Source organism: Daphnia pulex, chromosome 8 (genome assembly GCF_021134715.1).
Source record: "Daphnia pulex isolate KAP4 chromosome 8, ASM2113471v1".
Lineage (NCBI taxonomy): Eukaryota > Metazoa > Arthropoda > Branchiopoda > Diplostraca > Daphniidae > Daphnia > Daphnia pulex.
This window is the reverse complement of record NC_060024.1, coordinates 9,051,849-9,074,770: the sequence shown is the minus strand read 5'-3', so window position 1 is coordinate 9,074,770 and position 22,922 is coordinate 9,051,849. Positions and strand designations below refer to the sequence as shown.

Sequence of the window (22,922 nt, the reverse complement as noted above, 5' to 3'; positions counted from 1 at the left end):
TTACTGCTGTGATGACGAATAAATGGCAAAACATTTGACATGGATTCTGACGTAAGATAATTGTATTTATACTTTTTTTTTCCGGAGGTTATAATATTAATACCGTAGAATGGAAAACTTAAGACTAGGGGAATGTTGAAGACAATTTTTTGAAGTTTGTCCAGCAAGCGCACAAACGAAAACGACTTTTTTGTGTTTTTTTTTTGTGTGTGTGTTTTCTTCTTCTCTCTTCTTTGAATCGTTATGTTAATGTTAGTAATAATAATAACAAGGAAAGGAAGGATGGAGTTTCGAGATACAGTACATAATAACGAGATAATAATCAATGATTTTTGTTTGAAGGGATTATGTTGTCGGGGAGAAATGGGGGGAGACCGGAGGAAGGTGGTCAATGAAAGCGAGCCAATAATAATTAGGACAATGAAGATCTGCTGAAATATTAAGAAAAAAACGCATCAGGAGAGAATCACGTCGAGATACCGCGTAGATTTTGGCCTTTTGTTAAGTTTTTTTTTTTTTTCCTTTTTTATTTTATCTTAAAAACATCTGTGATTGTGTTGGTTGTTGTTTTTTTTAACTCTGCGTCTTGTCGAGGGAGATGAAACAGGATGGAAGAAAAAAAATCAATCGAAACATTATCAAAGGAAATTTAAAAAAAGGACGAGGGAATTAAAAAAAAATCATCACTCTTTAAAGAGACAGACGATCTGTTTACATTGAAATTGCATCGTCAAATGGAGAGAGAGAGAAAGAGAGATAGAGAGAGAGAGATAGAAGAGAAGAAGGTTGGCCGTAATAAATTATCATTATATCATCATGGGATCTATTTACAAGGCGGCGATGCGAATTTTATAATGCCGGAAGTTACTTTTTTTTTAAACTTTTCTTTTCAAAGAGGGTGTGGTGGTGTGTATAGTGACGGTGGTGGTGGTGGAGAAGTCGAACCGAACTGGAAGAACTCGTCTTTTCGTGCTGTACGAAGAGATACAGTATATAGGTTATATTATATTGAATAAAATAAAAAAAACCTTTGATACGACCTAAAGCGCGCGTGCGAATTTGCATTTCACTTGTTATAATACCTCGGGTGTTGGTAAAAGTATTTATAATATGTAACATGATTTTAGCGCTAACCGTGAAAATATATATGTATATGTATATATAAAACCGCTGAATGGCCGCGACTGACGACGAACGGGAAGGGAAAAAAAATAATTAAAAAAATCAATCGAAAATCAAAAACAAAATGATGCAAATATTTACCGCACATAAGACATAATTATAATAATATCGAAATTTGTGATGGAGGACATATTGTGTGTGTTTTTTGTGTGTTGCGTGATGAATGGATTCCGATAAAAAAAAAACTATTGTCGATCCTTTTTTGTGTGTGTCTATAGAGCAGCAGTCAAATGATCAAATAAAAACATTTCCCGAGAGAGAGATAGAGAGAGTGAGAAACGTTTGATGAAGACGAGAGCGAGAAAAGGAGAGTTTTTTTTGTTTGTTTTGTTTTGAAAAGAGAGAGATGAATATATAGCAAAGTATCATGAACAACTTGGCCGTCTCGAGAGGCTGGAACCGCGCGCGCTATTTGTTATAATTATATGTATAGTATAAGTTATACGTAACGAGAGAGAATGAATTATGTAAAAGATGTCGAGAGAACAAAATGACGAAACCGAGCCATACAGAAAAAGGAAGAAAGTTTTTGGCTTTTGACTTCTTCCGATGACAGATTTGGTCAATCAACAACACGGCTAATAATAATTAATAATATTTATATCGAAAAAAAAAATTGAAATTTTTGTTTTCTTGAATCGCTTGTTTTTAGATTTAAAAAACAAACCAACCAAATCAAAATGAGAGAGCGCAATATCATCATCTAACCATCAACTCCTTTTTGGGTAGTAAATTAGGTCAATGTGTTTCGAGACGGGATTAATTCCCCTTTTTATGCACGTTTGATTTGTTGTGTGTTGTTGTTGCGCGTCGTGTGTCGCCCCTTTCAGATTTGATTCCTTCCGGTTTTGGGTTAACATTTTTTTTGGTCGAATCAGTGTCGCTTGAGGAAACTGAAGAGGCCCTTGCTCCTAGACGGCGGTGGCGCCATCAGCATGGGCACTTGATTCTTCTGAGTGATTTGAATCTGTTTTTGGCGCCAACGATTAAAAAATCAAACCAAACTCAAAAATTGAACTTTAGGACTTGAAAGTGTAGCCGGAAATAACTGACCGTGCAAGGTGACTGCATCCACGGCTCGCCGTCCACCTGCATGGGGAAGCGCTTGCGGGTCCGGATGACGATGTTGGAACACTGGGCCAGCCGTCGTCCTGACGCCCTGAGTCCCGTTTTGACCTGTCCCATGTGCAGGCAGTTCTCCAGGCCGATGACTTCGATCAGCCCGTCTCCAATGTCTGTCAAATAAAATTGACCAAAAGGCAAAACTGTTTAATCGCATTCGCGACGCCAGAGCATTGATAAAAACCTTGCAAGGCCAAACTGAGATCGACGAAGTTGAAACTGCTGCTGGACAATTCCCGCTCCGACTTGTTGCTGTCGTGCTCCTTGCGCAGGCTGAGCGGGGCCGGCCGCGAGCGCTTCTTCACCGACGTGTCGCCCCACAAGTTGGACCCGCCGTGAGTGTACGGGATGTTGAGCAGAGCGATGCCCTGCAGCGACGGACCGTTGGCCAGGTCCAGCGACACTCCGTCGCACTGCGGGAATAAATAATTCCGTTGTAGAACAATTACGAATTAAATTGCGTCATAATAATTAAATAGTTTACCATAATATCAATGTCCTCGTGCAGATTCTTGCACGAAGCGGTGAACGTCTCTGAGGTAGCGAATTCAAAGTACCACAACTTGTTTTTCATCCGGCTGTTGAACTTGTCCGGATTCTTTTCCCGCTCAGAGTGGAATTTGACGCAAATGGCCGCGTCCTGATTTGATTTTTGAAATTTTAAATATTTAAAAAAAGAAAATTTAAGAAAATGGTTGAACGTGGGGGGACACGTCAACTCACCACTCCGATGGAGAAATAATTATTGAAAATGGTGTAGGGGATCTGGTCGCTGGGCTCGGCGTTCTCGTCCTGCTGGTGCGGCACCACCTCAATCTGCCAGCGATCCATCATGATGGGCGCCGCCCGGCTGATTTTGCGCAAGATCTTGTGGACGGACTCGCCTTCGTAGCCGCCGCCCCACCGGAGGCAGCGCGCCAAATCGTTGCCCGTCCCCAATGGAATGATTCCGATGGGCGGATGATTGACAAATTGGACTTTATCTGATGGCGACCGGCCACCGCGCATTCAATGTTGAATTGAATAACAAAAAGGGGGAAATTTAAATGAATCAAGTGTTTGGTTTGGTTTTTAAAAATAAACTTTCAACTCTTACCCATGGTCTCTAGGAGCCAGCCGACCGTTCCGTCACCGCCGCAGCAAATGACTTTGAAGTTGGCCACATCTTTGAACATTTGAAGGCCGGCCAGGGAGCCGCCCTGGTCCAGACTGTACACCTGACGCGGATTGAGGAGCGACTGGAACTTTCGGAGGATGCGGGCCCCTTGCCGCCCGCCCGATTTCGGATTGATGAACACCAAAAGCGGACACATGCCCGGCTGGAGATTGATTTGGAAGGACATGGGCGATCCCGACGATCCCGATTGCTTTTAATTTTTAAATTTTAAAATCATGATGAGAGAAGAATTGAATTTGATTGGATAATATTTTACCTCGGAGATGGGCAGATGGCTCTCGGATCGCGTGAGGGACCGCCGATCCCGACACGTCGATACCTGCCGATCGAGAACGATGGGACAGATGGACGTCGGCGGGAGGATGTGCACTCGGTGCTCGCCCAAACTGCACTCGGGTTTCACCTGGGAAGCGCATCGGTTGTGTAACTGAAATTCAATTTCAAAAATGAATTAAGATTCAATTGTCTGTGTGAATTTATAGTTAGGAGAGGTGAAATTACGGTCATCTGACACCAGCGACAGTGGAGCCCAGTGATTCCGTTGTAGGACTTGATGGGACCGCGGCACTTGGAGCATTTGGCGTTGCAGTTGCCCTCGACCCAGTGGTGGGCCATGACTTGCGTCGATTTCTTCGACTTGACGTAAGTGCAGATGCAAGAGGCCGGCGCCCGCTGCACGCACCGCTCGTGCACCGTGTACTTGCAAACTGCCACAGCAGCAACGCCAGTCGGAATGAGCAGAAGAAAGAAATTGAGTCAATAAAACATCAGCCCCATCCAACCCAAAAAATATAATAGTATATTCCTTTTAAATAATAAATAACTTTAGTTTCTTATTTCTTTTTCTGAGCTATCGGCAGCTCAGAACCTGAGAACGAACGGGCGGGCGGGTGGGGCCGTTTCTCTTTGGCCTTTAGCTCTCTCAGAGCCAATGATAATAATAATGATAATAATATTCGAGATTTGATAGGATTTGGAGGCCCAACCCCTGCGGCTTAGAGGCAGCAGCCTGCGCTGTACATCCCATATTGGAAGAGATGGATGGATAAGACGTGACGGGACTCGCTGAAATCAACGGGATATGTCTAGAGCCTCCCCCCATCCGATATAGCGCCTCTCCCGCTCCCGCTGCTGCCGGCCAATGCATAATGAGTAATCCGTGACATCTATTTATGACGATCACAATTTACGCAACGTGGATAGGAGCCTTATGGATGTGACACAAAGGCAAGCCATTGCTGCTGGGCCAAAAAAAACAACGGCGGGATATATTAACGAGCTGCTTGGGGAGGGGAATATGTGCGAAGGCCTTTCGGGCCGTGTATGTATGGGGGGAAACGGTGGGACTCACAGATGCAGCAGAGGCCCTTCTTGCCCAGGCCGACGAGCATGTTGAGGCAGAGATTGCAGTAGGCTGGACGGTTAAAGTGTTTGAGCCGCCACAAATGATTGCCGTCCTCTTTCACGTTCTGTCCAGGCAACAAAATTAAGAAAAGGACAAAATTAGAAACGAAATTTCAACGTCAAAATTGTGACATTTTTTTTATTTACGGAATCGAGTCCGAGGAGGACGAGGAGCGGAATGGTCGTCATGCCTCCGCGTTTCCACTCTTCCAGCGAGACGGTGCCGTCGTTGTCGTAGTCAATTTCAGTCATCATCTCTTGCAGGATCTTTGACGAACAAATCAATTGGACGTTAATTATGAATTTGTCATCGATTGAATTCTAATATTAAAAAGTTATACCGGTTTCAGCTCGGATGCGTCCCAGCCGAGGTATTCCGCCACGGCCATCATCTGATTGACGATGCAATCCATTTCCTGTTATCAAATTCAATTATCAATTCATTCGAGTGAAACTTTATCGAAAGATGTCAATTAAAATTTACATTGGTGTCCAGTACTCCGTTGCCGTCCGAGTCGTATAACCGAAACATAACTGCCATAATTGGGATAAAAAGAAATATTGTTTTAAAAATTTCCCGCGCAAAATATTTGAATTTCTGAATTTTACATTCGAGTTTGTCTTCGGGGCGGCCGGCCTCCAGCAAGGAAAGGTAGCAGATGACGTTCTTGAGCGAAACCCTGAGTGTGTTGATGTCCAACATGCTCGTCTTTCGCACCAATTGCCGGACTTCCACTACGCGCCGTCAAAACGATGTAAGTTAAAAATGTGTCAGGATTGATTGCGGACGGCGGGAAAAAAAATGTAAAAAAATTTAAATGTTACGTTCTAATTTGCCGTTGGAGACGAGGATGGAATTGTTGGACTTTCGCGAGGAATTGCGCGACATTTGACTGTGACTGGGCGAAGACGATTGGTTGCTGGCCCGCTCCCATGTGGCGCCGGCCGTCGACGAACCCGAGGCCGCCCCCGCTCCCGCCCCCATAGCCGAACAGGAGGCCCCGGCCCCGCCGCCTCCTCCCGCTCCGCCACCGACGACTATCGTTCCCGGCTGGGTCACCATCACCATCGGATGAACCGAAGCGCCGATACTCCCTGCGTCAAATTGAATTCAAATAATCAAATACAAAATACAAATAATCAATTAGACACAAAATCAAACAATTCAAATCGATCGTTCAGATGGCGTAGGAGCATCTAAGGGGGCCGCTTACGTAACTTTATATCAATATCGAACTGCTGCTGAGTTCCGTTGATGTGCCTTTCGTGAATCAGATTGAAACTGGGGGTGGGGTGGGTGGGGGTGGGGGCGTGTTCTATCACATGATACACGTCGGGTTGTTCACTCTATAACGTTGTCAAATGACTGGGCAAAAAAAAGGGAAAAAAAGGAAAAAAGAAATTGGGGATGTTGTAAGAAGAAGATGAAAAGATGGCGACGCACTTGAACTGACTTTTGCTTTTCTATACTGATGAGCATCTTCTTCTTCTTCTTCTTGTAACTCCCAAATCACAAAAAAAAGAGAGGAGGGGAAAGAGGAGAGAGTAGAGAGAAGTGTAATTGATTTTATCCAATGATCGACCCGGGACATACATGCCATGGAGAGAGAAAGAGGCAAGGAGGATATCACAGGGAACAACAACAATCGATCCGGTCCGCAACCCCAAAGGCCGAATCAGAGAGAGGCAGTAACTAACAACAACAACAACAACAACAATCTTCTCCTCCTCTTCTTCTTCTTCTTTTTTTATTCCGGGCGGAATTTTCGATTCCGTTTTGATGGAACCAACGTGAACCAAATAACCAGGAACATGTTTCTTTACAATTCAATAATGGGCGTGTCCACATTCAGGCAGATGATGTAACAGTGATGACGTGAACGTTCCCTCCCCCCTTAATTTTTTTGTTTTCTATTCCGGACCGCTGGATAGAAATAAACTTACCCGTTCGAGTTCGATTAGTTGCCTCTGACTCGGCGCTGCTGCGGCCGACGCTGCCCAGTCCGCTGAGACTGCCCAGCCGCTCGGTTAGCCCGTGAAAGCGTTCGGCCAGTCCCTGGAGCGGCCGGCTCTGCTCCGACAAACTAGTGGTGATGGTGTGCAAGACTCCGCCGGAAGCGCTGGTCGAACAGCCGGTCGTCGCGGCGGCGGCGCTAGCCGGACCGGCGGCCGACGAAGAAGCTCCGGCTTCGCCAAAGGCCGCCGCTAAATTGTTCACTGACCCTGTGGCGTTGTGGGCCGTGATGGGGGCACAAGCCGTGGCCGAACTCAGCATCGCCATATCCTGTGAGAGATATTATTGGCACATCATTCAAAAAATCTAATTTAATATCATATAATATATAGTAGAATAATCATCATCGTCATTTATATATTGATGGCACCCGTTTGACACACGTCATCAACTTTTATTCTAGCGACTTTTTTTTAGATTTCCATTTTCTTTTACGACCCGTCAATAATAAAATGAAAAAAGGAGGGCACAAAAGTCTTTTGCCATCTGATGAAATGAGACTCCCGCGTTCACTTTGATGTCTGTCGGCAGTTGCTGCAACTGTGTGTGACTGTGTGGCCCACACACACACACACACACGTCTACATTTAACAACATTAACACAGGCCCGCCTCTGAACGTCTAACGGAATCAAAGGAGCAGTGTTCCTATTAGACTACACACGGCACTCTTTTTTGGGTGTATTATGATGATTATTAGGCGCGCTAGACTATACGGCACATCGCATATAGAATATAGCGACTACGTGGATATATTATAACAGCTAGGGCCGTCTGCTGTAATCCAGTGCGTGACTATACAGCCGGCGGGGCTAGACAAATGCGACGACACATATACGTACGATGATGAATATTCGTTTTCTCCGTATCTTAATTGTTTATTACATTTAGCCCCGGCGATGTAGAAAAAGAGTTGATCGATTAGGCTAATAGTCTATATAGAAGATAAATCTATACGAAGAGATCGTCCAGCGCATCACAGAAGACGGGCGTTCAGGTGCAGCTGGAGATGGCCATTATATTCGCCGAAGAATCTAGACGAGGGACAATCAGCGCAATTGTTACAACCGACTGATCTCTCTCTCTCTCATTATCAATCGATAATCAAGCGATTGTCTCCACCCTTTTTATTTTCTGTGTCCAACAATGAAACCCATCCATCAATATCTCCCCCGAACTCTATTATAAACGCCTGCAATCAATTCTTTTTGCCATTCATTCGCATGCAGAATAAATCTGTCGCACTGCCTATAAATAATCGACACAGCACACACACTTGGGAAGAAAGAAGACAAAAAAACAAGCCATCGACAGCCACTCGATGGGAAAACACAAGGGTCGCCTCAGCAATATATTGTCTCCTATCCATCGCAACATCGCTGCTGCCCAGCGAGTGCTGCTGGAATGTGTGTGTGTGTGTGTGTGTGCGGCTTGTTTTCGTTTCCTCTTTCAGCTTTTCTCTTTCTTCTCTCCTTCCCAAGTTGTGCTGTGCTGGACTGCGCCTTGCTGCTGTGTTTGTATTTCTCCAGCTGGCCGGAACTCTGAACGGATTTTATTTTTTTCCCCTTTTTTGCCAGGGTTGACGGATGCTGTGTGTGTAAGACCCAATAGATTTAGGCCAGGGCAAAACTTATCCAAAGAAAAAACGAATGGAGGTACACTATAGACAAACAAAGATGGAAGGAAGAATCCCGAAAAGACGCGGGGTTGTTGCCGTTTTGTTTGTGTGCGCCTGTCTGCATGTACACAACACGTTTTAGACAGTTGCCCGGCCCTGTACTATATAATAGCTGCCCGTTTTATACATATTCTTGTGTAGCTACACAGCTATGTAGAGCGTCGTATCTAGATCTATAGGCAGCAGCACAGATACATTGTTGTTCATTTCCATCCATTTCACGCCGGTTTCAGCACTTGAACGCCGGGCGACCAATTGAATTTTCATGGGCACGGAGAGAGAGAAAGCAGAGACGGCCCTGCCCAGCAGTCCTGTAGAGGTATACTACACTACACTATTATACGAGCAAAGTCGCATATATATGTAACTATTCGCTGTTCTTTTATTCTTTTTTAAAAATAAAATTTTGGGGTTTTCTTCTTTGCGGCGATGCGCACTATTTTATTATTTTTATTATTATTTTTAGACGGAACGTGTGTACAGTCCGTGTGTGCCCGCCTGCATAATCAAATGATTTGCTGTGCTTTATCTCGATGATCTCCGGCCGATGGTCCCCCCCCCCCCTCGCTCGCCGGCGTGCACAATTGACGATGTATAACTGCCGATGGGCAAAACCCCGAAAAAATATTATCGAATCAAAATCCCTTACGCCACCACTACCACCACCATCTCACATCATCTTCTTATTCTTCTTCTTCTACTTAACAAACAAACACAAAAGGAGAGAACACAACTGCAGTCGCTGCTGACCCTGACTTGCTTTTGTTTTTTTCCTTGTGTTATATTTCAGTTTTTATTAGGACACGATTCAAAAAACAAAAGAATGAAATGAAATTTTGAATAATATGAAAAGGAAAAATGTTTGGAAAATTTTGGCCGATATATATGAGACTTTGTTTTGTGTGTAAATACGAGCTGCTGGGAATAAACATTTTGAAAAATATGGCAGAAGAAAAAGAAGAAGAAGAAGTGGAGCGAAAGTGCCGTGAGGGCCCAGCCCGGGCATGAAGTGGGCAATAAAACTGTCCCATATTTACACATTTGATGTCGGGCCTGCTGGCCGTGGATTATAAAAAGCACACGGCTGCTGTGTGCTGTGCTAGCTATAGCTGCTAGCGGGATGTGTCTTATGGAACTCTGTGGAAAAGCGCCATCTATGCAAATGGTTGAAACGAGAAAATTTGGTAATTTCTCCTTAAATGGGAGTTGCGGGAAAAGAGAAAAGACCTGCTAGATGTACAGCCGCTGAGGGCCAAAAAGAAAGAAACGTCGTAATACCCCAAAAGTGTGAAGCGAAAATATAATCATAGACAGCAGAGCAGCAGCAAAAATAGCGCGCGGTTAAACTATCTAATAGCTTGTTTATATATATATATATATACAAGTTGCGGCCTTAATCAAAGACAGATGCGACATTTTTACACGCGGACACTGGCCCCGGCCGCCGGCTGAGAGAGCAGCTCTATGCAATAAGGCGCCGCGCTGTCAAAATATAGCGGATAGTTATTATTATTATTATTATTATTTTAGATATATTATATATATATCTGAGGCTATATTAGAGGGCTGCTCGCTTCTATGCAACACACACACACACGTACATATACTACGGCTATACGTACGTGCAATCATATTTCAACGCAACACACCGTTTTTATAGCAGAGCCTACAAACGCCGCGGAGGGAATTTCATTCAACTCCTCCTATATACCCGCCCACTATATATATATATGTGTACCGCGCTGGCCGGCCAAGAGATAAACACGGCTAGTAGTATAGTAAAAAAAGAAAAAATGACGGGTCATAAATAGCTCATCATTTTTTTCCTCGTTTTTCCTTATACTATCGCGGTGAAAGAAAAAGCCAAATTTTTAATTTCCTTGTGAACGTCTGACGTCATTTAGTTTTAGGCAGCGCAACACCACCACCCAAAAGAGACGACCGGCGGCTGATTGCGATTGCGTTATTTACCTTGATGACTTTGCCGTCAACATTGGAGACGGTCTTGGTGGGCGTTCGTTTGACGAAAGAGAGGAACAACCTCTTGCATAATTCCTCCTGCATCTCCATCTCCAGGTAAGTGTCCATGAACAGCTTGAAGCCTTCGTAGTCGATATCCTGGAACGTGATGACGTGGGGATTTTTTTTTTAAATGAAGAAGAAGAAGAAGAAGAAAGGAGGTCCATTATTAAGTTTAGACAAGGCGAAATTGATTATATTTGATGATATGCGTGTGTGTGTTTATTATACCCCATCCGGCTGGAATTTGGACAGCGGTCCCGTGCCAGAGAATTCAGCCAGGACATCACTCAGCTTCTTGGATGAATCTGCACCAAAAAAGGGCAACGAAAAACAAATTTAATTTTGTGTCAAACAGAAATATTAAAATGTAATTTTTTAAAAAATAAATAAAAAAAAGATGTATATAATCCTATATGGTCAATTAGTCACTATTAAGATGACGGGGAATAACATGATGTGTGTGCAGTAGCGACTAATCGCAAAGTTTATATTCGCTAACAACAAAAAACAAAAAGAAAAAATTTGTTCTGAAAAATATTTCAAAAAGTCCCGCCGGTCGGGCGGGCGGGTTCTTGTGTCTTTTGATCATTCGGTCGTCTCGTTGTGGAATGCGGACAGTCGTTGAAAAAGCAAAAAAAGCCCTTTGGGCAATTGCTGCTGCTGTGGCCCCGACACATCTAGCTATACAGCACAGCATATAGTGAGGAACGACGGCGAGTTGTATCGTTTTTCTCTCTCCTTCTCATCAAAGTCGCTTCTTCGTCTCGTGGGAGAGTAGACAGACACACACACACACACACGCAAAAAGGATTTCCGACGGCCAATAAGACAAGACAAGGGCCTCGGCTATGTATATTTTTCACTCGCGTCCGGTTCTCATGTCACCGCCCGCGCCCGCGTCACGGCTTATTTAGGAATTTGTGTATATAGAGACTTCTTATATGAGTATATATGAGAGCTTCTATTTCCCATATAGCCAGAAAAAATGACCGCAAAAATTCATTATTTGCACCAGCCCAATATTAAATGGCCATCCGGCTCAGTATAAAAGATCATTATAAAGCCAGCGAAGAGATGACAGCAGACAAATCTATTCGAAATCTCTTTTTATACATTGTAGAGTTATATAGATGTGAGCGGTCGGAACCGGTCAGTCATCGTTAAATGTCATCTCATAATTAAAAGTCTAAAATGAATATGTCGCTTGTCTGTAATGGAGACGAACATTTTTCGAGCCTTCGATTTCGCTCATCACGTAGCCTAATAATAAATACAAGTGACGTGATGTGCTGATGGGGTTTTCCAGCTCTGCTGTGTTTCTGCCGGCCGTGTTATATGTCTATCTATATACGCCAACACGACAATGAAGACGAATATTATGCTGACAAACAACTTGGAATGATGACGATTGACAGCAGCAGCAGCAGCTGGTTCGTGATGATGCGTCAAACTTTCAGACTTTTATTTCTAATACCTCGACGACTTGTTGTCTATCAAAATGAAAAAAAAAACTGGTTGGCGATTATAAATCGAGAGGAAAACAGGCCAACTGGACATATCTATAAAACCACTTATATAACCGACCCCAAATTTGACATTGGCTGTCGGCTTGACAGCTGGAATAATCTACAAATAAGTCGAATAGAATCAGGAATCCATCGAAAAATCGATGAATTACAGACATCAGACACGACTGTGCTGGCGATATTTGAATGCCCGCCCAATTTCAAATAACATGATGGCGTAGGTGGGAATTTTTCTTGGAAATCTCTTTTGTGCGCCCATCTTCTTTCTTGGCCAGAGTATATAGAAAGAAAAAATAGGAGGAGGAGGGTCTATGGATGGTATAGAATAAAAGAAGAAGAAAGTTGTTTACACAAATGAAATGAAGAAACAAAAACAAATCAAAGATGGATGAAGATGGATCAGATGGCCGTACAGCTCCGCTATATGTACAGGAGAGAGAGCGACGTGGGACGTGCACAATCCATCGAATCGGAGGAGCCGATCCATCGGACGTATATAAAAAGAAAAGAAGGAAGGAACGTTATAAGTTGTGCATCCCTTTTTTTTTCTCTTCTCTCTTCTCTTCTGCTCCTTTTTATATCTTTTCTTCTTCACATGTCTGTCTGTCTGTCTGTCTGCTGCCTCTTTCTTCTTCTTCTTCTTCTTTTCGACTCTTTTCGTCAACGCGCCGGCAGAGAGGGAAAGAAGAAGAGCAGGGACATGCACGTCTTCCGACATCTCCATCACAGCCGCAGCAGTCCCGGCGTATACTATATACTACTGTTCACTACACGTCCCGATCCAGACCCCGCCGCGCACACACAGCGCACATCCCCCCTCCACCATCTCCTTTTTTATTTTATTTTTCTCCTTTTTTTCCTTCTTGCAATGGAAGGGAAGGAGCTACGACTAGGAGCAGCTCACGCAACTTTCTCTCTGCTCCTCAATGTGCCTCCCCTATCCGCCCAGCTCGCCCCCCCCCGTCCGCCCCTCCTTTCCCCACACTCCAACCGAAATCAATAACACGAAAAGCGGGGAAGAGCAAGAGAGAGAGACAGAAATGTCGAACGGGGGGAAAACGGGAGAAAAGAACGAAAAAAAAACTATCTAAATGTGTTTGTGTGTGTATATATGTTGTATAGATATACACACACACAACAACTATAACAGTTTTGAGATAAATATATATAAGAACAAAATATAAAGCTGAAAGCATATATAACAGCACTCGATATTTATAGATGGCCGAAAGATTTCCTATACGCGTAGATAGAGACGTCTATATATTCTCTAGACTCATTGGCTGATGGCAGATGTATCCGGCAAACGATTTGATATAATTGTTGCGTCATTTCTCAAATACATCAAAATGTATAGATGTATAAACGTCTACAAGGGGGTTGGTGGTAGATATCTAACGGCGCGGTCAGTGTGGATATGTCTACAACAGCAGCAACAACAACAACAGCACAACTACACAACATATTGGATTGTCAGAGTCGCCAGTTGATTTGGTCAGAGTCCAAGTCAAGATCGAGAGAGAGACACACACAATAAGATGAGTAAAGAAGAAGAAGAAGGAGCGCAAGGAAAAAGTAAAGAAGAAGAAGAAGAATAAGGAGCAAAAAAAAGGATGAAAAACCGCGAGCAAGGCCTTCAAAAGTTATTGATTCTGTGATGGCCTCGCAGGAGCAGCACAGCAGCAGCCGGCGACGCAGACTCTCTCATGTCGCACACACACACACGCGCCAGCAGCAGCGGAAAAACGGAAGAAGAAGAAAAAGGGGAATATATAGATGTGTGTGTACACAAGGAAATGAAGAAGAAGAAAAAATAAAAAGAAGAAAAAATGTTCTTTATATGTGTATCGGCGTCTTTATAATTAGATTATACCAAAAAAAAAGGGGGGGTGGAAGCGAATCAAATTTAGGGGCTATGACGTCACACATGGAAATCTTTTTTTCTTCTTCTTCTCCACAGTGCCGGATCTATATATTATCCTTTTTTTAAAAATATTTTCTATCTGCTGCTGCATATATATAGACACGGACAGCAGCAACATCTATATAACCCCCTTTCGAATTTGTGCTATGGGCCACATGCATCACACATAGACTATAGTATATGGTCGGGCGCAACGAGTTGCTGCCACGGCCTCTGTGCTGCCCATCAAATAATCAGCCGAGGTACGCTCGCGAGCAGCCGATAGAATTCGCCGTACAACTCCACATCGGCGTCTAATATCTATAGATCTTTTTCGATTCGAGTTATTGCTGCGCTAATCATATCAAAAGAAACAAAAAGAAGGGTACAATACACTTGAGGCTATTATGCAATCGCAATCTCTTATCATTCCAAAATATAAGAGAAAATAGTAATGCTGTTTCAGTCTCTATGTGTGCAAAGAAGTTCTTGTATAGTGAAACCGCTGTGGAGATGTACATTTTTTTATGGGGGGAAGGTTTTATTCGTCGGGACTGTCGTTTTTCTCACAGAGACGCCGGGGAGAGACGACGACGACGCCGACGACCGTCTAGTGTGTGTACATCAATGACGTCAAAGGAAGAGAAGAGAGAGAGGGAGGGGGGTAGGATGGTATCGATCTGTCGGTACCAGAGAGACCATATCATCTACAAAAGCGCCGCTCCTGCCAAGGGAGCCGTCGCGACGCCGTTGGGCGTCGCCATAGCTTCTTCTACTTCTTCTTCTTCTTCTTCTTCCTCCTTCTTCTTTTTCATATCCTCAATGACGTCATCTCCGACGACGCCAAAAGGAGCTGCTGCTGCTGCTCCTCCGCCTGCTGCTCTTCTCTTTTCCTGTTTCTACCCACCGACACACACACACACACGGACCGTTTTTTCGGTTGTTGTTTCACTCCCGCCTCCCACCATATCCCGCGTGATATCCTGTCAATTTCATCTCCTTCTTCTCCTTCTCCTTCTGTATTATTTCCTCCCTGGCCGATATATTTACTATATAGACGCTGCTGCCGGCCTTGATTACTACACAGTGCACTCATACATGAGATATCCACACGCAATATATCGACCAGAAATCTTCTTCTTCTCCGTCTTCTTCTTCATTTGAATGATATGACCCAATAATTACATCTCTCTAGACTCTGCTGCTGCTGCTGCTGGACGCCGCCCCTTTGATATGATATCCATCTAGTCTCTCTAACACGGGAGATATTGTCTCTCACGTCCTTCTCTCCGTGTCGAAATAAATATACAAGCACAGCGGACAAAACAAAACAATCTATTCACAACAGTGCTATGTGCGCTGTATATCACATATATCTATTCTGGATTAGATAGATATCCAGGCTGCATGCGCCACGGCTGGAAATATTTTCGATCGAGTGTCATTTTGTTTTTGTTTTTTCGTATAGTCGGTGGCGTTTGGTCACGAACTCGCCATCGTCCCTCATATGGTCGCTACTCGCCCAGCATGTGCATATATCGATTCTTGATATTCATGTTGTATACGCTGCTGTTGTGTGTACGTACATGTATGTGTGTACTAGGCTATAAAGACCATCATATCCTCTGTATACTATACTCCGGCAGCAGTACCACAGCACCTGACATTTTATGGCGTCACACACACACACACACACACACAACTCTTATAAGTATACACACTCCTCCCATTTTCTTTCTTATAAAACGACGGGCTGGGCGGTGACTGTGCGCTGTGATGGCGTCACGGACGCGTCCATGTCTTTTATTTTATTTTTCCTATTTATTTTTAAAAGATCTTTTTCCTGAGGTGCTGCATGGGGAGGTGTCCAGCACCGCACCACCTCCTCTCTATGCCGCCGCCACCACCATACCATAGCATATCCCGTGATTTGCATGAAATTTGCATCGTCAAACATGTAGACGCAGTACACACACACACACATCTCTACACGTATGGATATATACCCACGTATATATCTGTATCCCGCTGAATTTTTATCGCTGGAAACCCCCCCCCCCCCCACACACACACCATCCCCACCCACTCAACTGGAATTTCCATATTCATAAGAAAAATTCCCTCCCCTCCCACCCCCCATTTTTCCACGTCTAATAGACCAGCGGTTTTTTCTATCTTATTTTTATTACTGTGCATCGAGGGGATATAGAAATTAGTCTGAAAAAAGATAAAAAGATGAAAAATTCCGTTGCGTCTTTTATATACACACGATCGAATGTTGTGTGCGCAATAAAAAATAGACGGGACCAATAAATTGTTTTTGGGTGGGGGCCGCTCCCGCTCTGTCAAATGTTGCGGTGCGTCTGTCTCCCGTCGAAACAACCAGCTAGAGCCCAACAACTGTCAGCTGTCATCCCGCGATTTCGACATGTCGAAGAATATGTCTGTCCGTCATCTGCTGTGTCGATTTCTCGCCGAAGAATTTCGACCCGTCATTTCTCAGCGCCCAGAGAGAAATTTGCATACGCCAATATATTTCAAATAATAATAATAATAATAATAAAAAGATTGGAGAAATTGATCCCCGACTTGCGCAAACTGTTAAAACCCCCGGGCCAATGATCAATTTTCCTTCTTGAATTTTAAAAAATATTGAACTTTTAATAACTAAATTTCTAATCAAATTATAAAAGAAAAAAGTAAAATGAATTATTCCTTACAAGCGGCAAGATCTTGTAGCTGTTCAAATTCGGCGGGCGAGAGTTTCTCCCATCGGTAGGCCGATTGGAGTGCGGCCTGGTCGAGTAGGGCGGCCGAAGAGGCTCCTCCGGTGTTGTTGCTGGCCCCAGCAGCGCCTTGGCCGCCCTGTTGGCCGCTGGCGGCCTGCTGGTGCCGCTGCATGGTGGTCAAGATGGAAGCGGCCCGGCTGGCGCCGCTCTTCTTCTTGCTGCTCTTCTCTTTGCTGTTGCTCTTCTCCTTCTTGTGCTTCATGATGATGGTGGCCAGCTTACCCCGTCGCCTCCCTCCGCCGCCACCACCAGCACCGCCCGCTTCACCACTTTTGCCTTTGTCGGCCACTTCTTCAACCCCACCCGATCGGCGAACTTTTTTATTTGCGTCTTTTTATTTTTATTTCGATTTGATTTTTCAGACTCGACTCGTTGCACTCGCCACTTAGAAATTAGAACTCTGCGCACAAAAACACCAAATCAAATTTTCTTCTTTAATAATTTCCCCTTCCACTCGCTGCTGACCAATCACCTGAAATGACAAACGTCCAAAAAAGGCGACTGATTATTACACACTCGAGAAATATTTGAATATCAGAATTTAAAAAAAAAATAAAATTTCGAAATATTTCCTGTCGAGAAAAAAAAAAGAAATAATTTAAAAATGTTCCTGGGAAACTAAACCGGTTGCAACGATGCAACGATATTCTAATACTACATGTAAAACGCAACTGGAACAGGAGCTCCGAGAACCTATATACACGACGTAGACGACGGACGACGGTGGTCACAAATAAATGCGCACACCCAAATCTTTTTTCATCATCGTAACCCAAAAAGAATTAAAAGGGGGGAAAAAAATAAAAAATTCAAAAATCAAAAGGAAATGAAAAACAACCACCGCAACATTAGTTCATGACGCGGGGGAAAAAACCAATAAGGTAAAATAAAATAAAATTTGAAAAAATAGGGCGGACGTGTGCAGCAAACCAGTTTTGTTTTTTTTCTTTTTCTGTTTGTTCTTTTGTGGTAGCATTTCAGATATTCCGATTTTTTCTTTTTTGTTGTAAATTTCCTTCTACACACATTTCTATTAGCATCAAATTGGACGACCGCAAAAATGCTGTCGTCAGATAAACCAGAAATAATAATAATCATCATTGATTCCCTTTTTTAAAAATTTCCATTCGATCCCCCAAAAAATGTTCAATTTGTTTCGTCAGAGAGAAAGAGAGAAATGAGCGTGAATGTATAAAAGATGGTGCGCGTGAAGCTGCCGAGGGTTCGGTACTATACCATACTACACTGACTGATCCGGAGAGAACTGTACATCTATCGGCCGTGATCTAAAAATAACAATGGAGGTGCTAAAGAGAGAGAGAATGAGAGTCACAAAGTCGGAGAGTGTATGTGTGGTGGTGGCTATATATACACGGATATCTCAAGACATATCCGTGTGTGTGTGTGTGTGTGTGTAGTACTCTCCGGAGTTTAGAGAAATCAGCTGTGACACACACACACAGCACACACAAGAGTTGAAAGAGAGATGATAATAATCACAACTCTGGAAAATTCACGTTCAATCATCCCGACATTTATTTTTATTTCCCCTAATGAGGGGGGGATAGCTTGTCGAGCCCTCTAGGCTTTTTAATATTACAGCAGCAGCAGCAGCAGAGTCGGCTGTATGCACAGCAGAGCACATCAGCAGCGGGGCCTATCCATATATGTCTAGCAGATAATAAACAAGAGTGGATGTGTGTGTGTGTGTGTGTTTGTCTAAATGGCAAGTTCGAATTATTGCGATGATGAATTTCAGCGCCAAACAGCCCCGTCGACTTGTTACATCATCGTATAGAGATATGTATCTCTACTAGCAGATGTCTGTTGTAATAACCATATTTTTTTTTGTTGGGTTGGCTAAACTAAAGCCCCAGCACCCCCCGTTTTACATCGTAATTACGTCATCACAATATAGATAAGAAAAACGGGGCCCTTTTGTTTATTGACGTCCCCTCCTCGAACCCCAGCCGATATTATAAGAATAAGACTAGCGGCTCAATTTAGACCAGCACGAGAGAAGGAGGGGGCTGCAATAAATCAATGATCAAATAATAATACGTGGATGCCAGTGTTTGCATAAATGTGGTAATTGGGGCGGTGAAATCTGTTTTTAAAAATCCCGCCGTCTGATTTCTATTCCTCCCCACATATTTTAAAAAAGAAATGATGATTAGAATATCAAAGATCTTTATATATTTTGGATTATATGGCGTTGTCGCCATCGATTCCCCTTTTGGCGATTGGTTGGGAATAAAATAAAGAGAAAACCACCAAAAAATTAGAATTCCAAATTAAAAAAAAAACGATTTTTTCGGCTGGTAGATACTAGATAGACAGGACAGCTCGCTCTATATAGGGCCAGGGTGATATGTATAAGGGCCTGGGCCATTATACATCACCGTTGACACCAGTTGGACACAGACACAGACACACACACAACTGGATTCCGCCATCTCCTCCCGCTCTATCTGTCTATCTTATTCTGTATAGTGTATAACCTATAAATATATTGCCTTTCCCCGCCGTTGGCCATCGTCAACCAAAGAACCGAACGGCCGTGACAAACACATGCAAATAGCACAATCAAAAAAAAAAAAAAAAGAATTGTATGTATGTATACGGGATGCTGTCTGGAATAGATCTCCCCAGCAGACAAAACAATAAAAGATTATATTTTCCCTTTATTGTCAAGTGTGATTTTTCCTTTTTCAATTTGTTTCATTTTGGTTTGGTCCGAAAAAATAAGAAATAAAGGGGGGCAAATGAAATGTGTCGTTTTCTATTGTATCGCCGATATTCCTATATGTAACGTCCTGTCCTTTCCAGTTGTGTTTGTTTGTTTGTTTTGTTGCCCATTATATCGTAGCAGTGCATACGGAGCAGTGCGCCCTCCTCTATCCGGTAGTACTACAACCAGCAGCAGCAGCAGCGTACATATCTGGTACAGAATCGTGAGCTATTGTTGTTACGAGATGTCGTGATAACGAACGGGAGAGAGGAAAAAATATACAAAATCCCAAAAAGAATTTTCGATCGCTAGTTGTGAGCTAGAGAGATAGAGAGAGAATAATACGGGAGTTGAACTCAAATAATGAAGAGGGTTGAACTCTGTGGGCTCTGTGTGTGTGTGTGAAATTCAATCAATAAAATTGATTTCGTAGAGAGAGAGAGAGAGAGAAGAAGAAGGAGAAAATGGCACGGACGATCAAAATCAGACGGCCATGTTGTCGCGCACTGACACACACGGCGTTCAGACGGGAGTCGAGCGAGCAGTGAGGGACGAACGAGAGCGCAACTAACAAAAGTTGCCATTCTTGTTTTGTTTTTTTTCGTTTGTGTGTCTGTGGGTTTTTCGAGATTTCTTTTTTCTCTTTCTTTATTCTCTGCGTTCGATTCTTATCATCGAAAATAAAAAAAATAAAATAAAATAAAAAGAATTTTCCAAAAGGGAATTTTAAAAAAGGGGAAAATTATTCAAACGGAAATATCTGTAAAACCTTATACAGCTAGAGAGGAGGACGCCAAAAACACATATCCACTCTCTCTCTCAGCACACACGGTACACACACACACACACACAGTACACACTCACATAGACACACACACACACACACACACACTTCAGATGCAGAATCGATCGTCGTCGTCGTCGTCGTCCTGGCCGGATGATGGTGGTGGTCGTCGTGTTTGTGGTGGTGGGTTGTTCATTCCGCTCGTCCAATTTGTTTTCCCTTTCCACCTTTTTCTATAATTCGCTGCTGGTGATGATTATTCTTCTCGAATTAACTACCTAACTTTAATTGCCGATCTCCCCCAATCGAAATTGAAACACTGGCGACTTTTTCAATCTGGCAGCAGCGCTCCGGAAGAATTACACAACACACGAAACAAATGTTGATTGGGAATCAAAATGTTTGATCCAATTTCCCCTTTTTTCTAGTTTGATTTGATTTGTAGCGAGAGAAAAAAAAAACTCGGCGTAGAGCGGCCAGCCGAATTTAGCCGAGTGTCAGCAGCGCAGGACACAAACACACAGACACACACACGCACGCACGCAGACACACACACACACACACACGTAGAGAGAGAGAGACGGGCGAATAGAAGGGAAAAGGAAGAAGAAGAAGAAGAAGAAGAAAAGGCCAAAAAATAAAACACCGGGCAGCAGCAGCAGCAGCAGCAGCAGCAGCAGAGAGGAGGACTCAGCGCAAACAGTGACCGGCCATAGCGCGAGCTGCCGACTGAAGGATTCGAGTGGGGTAGTGATGTCGACTAGTGGCGCTCTCTCTCACTCTCTCTCTCTCTTCTTCTCCTATTCATTCTCTTTCTCTTCTCTCTCCTCTATTCGTCTATTTTCCCTAACGTCGGCAGGAGGAAGCTGTGCGGGATGCGCGGCCCTGTGCCCTGTGCTGCATTCGGGGGTTGCACAACACAACTCGTCGCCTTGTATATCAGAGTTCCGAGCGTGTCGTCTAAACGCCGAACTCACGGCGGTTGCGCGGGAAGATTATTTTTTTTCAAATCACGAAATAAAAAGGAACGAACGAAAAGGAGAAGAGAATGGGCTCCTATATAACAACTTGGGACTCTATTCTATACTATACTATAGTATAGAGCTGATGGTTGTATATACTTTTGCTTATATGGACGGACTGGCGGTGGTGGTGCTGGGCTGAGGCCGGTCGCGCTGGTGATCGAGTGACTTTTTCCTTCCGTTTTTCTCTGCTGCTGCTGCTGCTGGTTGGTTGGTTGTTGTTGTATAGATGCCCGTCATTTTCACATGGACACAGTTAAGCGATGATTTGTACACTGTAGAGAGAGGCAGCCCCCCGTCTTTATTACGTACGATGGAAGGGGGGTGATATATTTAGTGCGCATATATATATAGACGGGGGCGACTAACTCAAGGAGATCAATTGATTTATAGACGAGAGAGAAAGAGATTTTCATCGCTCAAGATTATATATCCCGGCCGGCGCTTGGCCGATGACGCCAGCAACAGCCGAGTAAAAACGATGGACGCGTCTTACAAATCATCAGTCGGCTATTATCTCCTCTTCTTCTTCTTCTTCTTCCTGGCTCCTCCTTTCCGCCTTTTATTTATTTCTTCTTCTTTCCTGTCTCGTTGATTCGTCTTGATGATGAGCCGCTGCCGCCGCTGCTGCTGCTGCTGCCCCGAAATAATCAAAAATAATAAAAAGAGGCACAGCCGATGGATGTGTGCGGTTGATTGTTCTTTGATTCCGTTGTTGTTGTCGAGAGCCTCCGACGCCCACACAGCAGAAAACATTGGCGATGCCACAATCTTATTGATAGATCCAGCCCAGCTAGATTTGATTCACATTAAAAGAAAAATAATTGTATAATTTGTGTTTATAGTTTAATACACCATGGACTCTGTGCCCGTGTATGATATCAAAACCCTTCTAGCAAAGGAGGACCTTTACGAGTCCATATACGATCCTGCATGTTGTCTCCCACATCCGGAATTGTTAGAACCCCAAAGAAACAAAAAGGCGGATGGAGGGGGAGAATGAAAAGAAAAACACTGGAAAAATAAGTTTTTCTTGGACGTCGCAAAATGAATGATGACCGACCCACCGCGCAAGAAGAAGAAGAAGAATAGAACCCACAAGGCCAACCCACCGGTTACCTCCTACCCTATAGGATCATCGTTGCACGGACGGAAATGGCCAAAAAAAGGTCTACCCCAAAAAATAAAAAGACTCAAATTCCGCCCCCTTAATAATCCAACATACTGTACATACATCTATCCTATTAATAAGTTGATCCACCCCACCGGAATCAAAAAAGAAATAAAAGATCGATGAGGAGAAGAGCGCAGGTTCCGCAAAAATAAAAAAATAAAATAAAAAATTTCGCGGAAAAATTTCCCCAGCCAAATGACGTCAGCAAGTTGCTGCTGGATCAACTTTGACCTTTCCAGAAAATGTGCGCAAACTGCGCACGCGCTTGTTTATATACACACACAGCCGGCACAGCCAGCCATCCAGCCAGCCAGCGCTGGATGCTGTGGATTATTAGACGATGCGCATGCCAAAAGTATATAGACGCCCTAATATTATACATCCAGCTCTATATA

The 22,922-nt window shown here is 43.6% G+C and overlaps 1 protein-coding gene across 4 annotated transcripts; it reads right to left on the bottom strand.

The window, feature by feature from the left end:
* Positions 1-44: 44 nt before the first annotated feature.
* LOC124199460 (diacylglycerol kinase beta-like) lies at positions 45-21,257 on the bottom strand. 4 transcript variants are annotated; one of them, XM_046595279.1, is made up of 19 exons: positions 20,440-21,257; positions 16,748-17,288; positions 10,827-10,903; positions 10,548-10,694; positions 6,830-7,169; positions 5,711-5,980; positions 5,495-5,620; positions 5,370-5,419; positions 5,227-5,301; positions 5,033-5,152; positions 4,833-4,950; positions 3,983-4,188; positions 3,738-3,908; positions 3,401-3,671; positions 3,028-3,287; positions 2,789-2,944; positions 2,489-2,717; positions 2,236-2,417; positions 45-2,149 (listed from the first exon to the last, which is right to left on the bottom strand). In XM_046595279.1, exons 2-19 carry the CDS (start codon positions 17,016-17,018, stop codon positions 2,057-2,059), a joined length of 3,162 nt encoding a protein of 1,053 aa, XP_046451235.1. In that variant the 5' UTR covers positions 17,019-17,288; positions 20,440-21,257; the 3' UTR covers positions 45-2,056. The 4 variants fall into 4 exon arrangements, with proteins under 4 accessions (XP_046451235.1, XP_046451237.1, XP_046451234.1 ...); XM_046595281.1 differs by having other exon boundaries at positions 3,401-3,668; positions 20,440-21,078; XM_046595278.1 differs by having other exon boundaries at positions 20,412-21,077.
* Between the last annotated feature and the right edge of the window lie 1,665 nt (positions 21,258-22,922).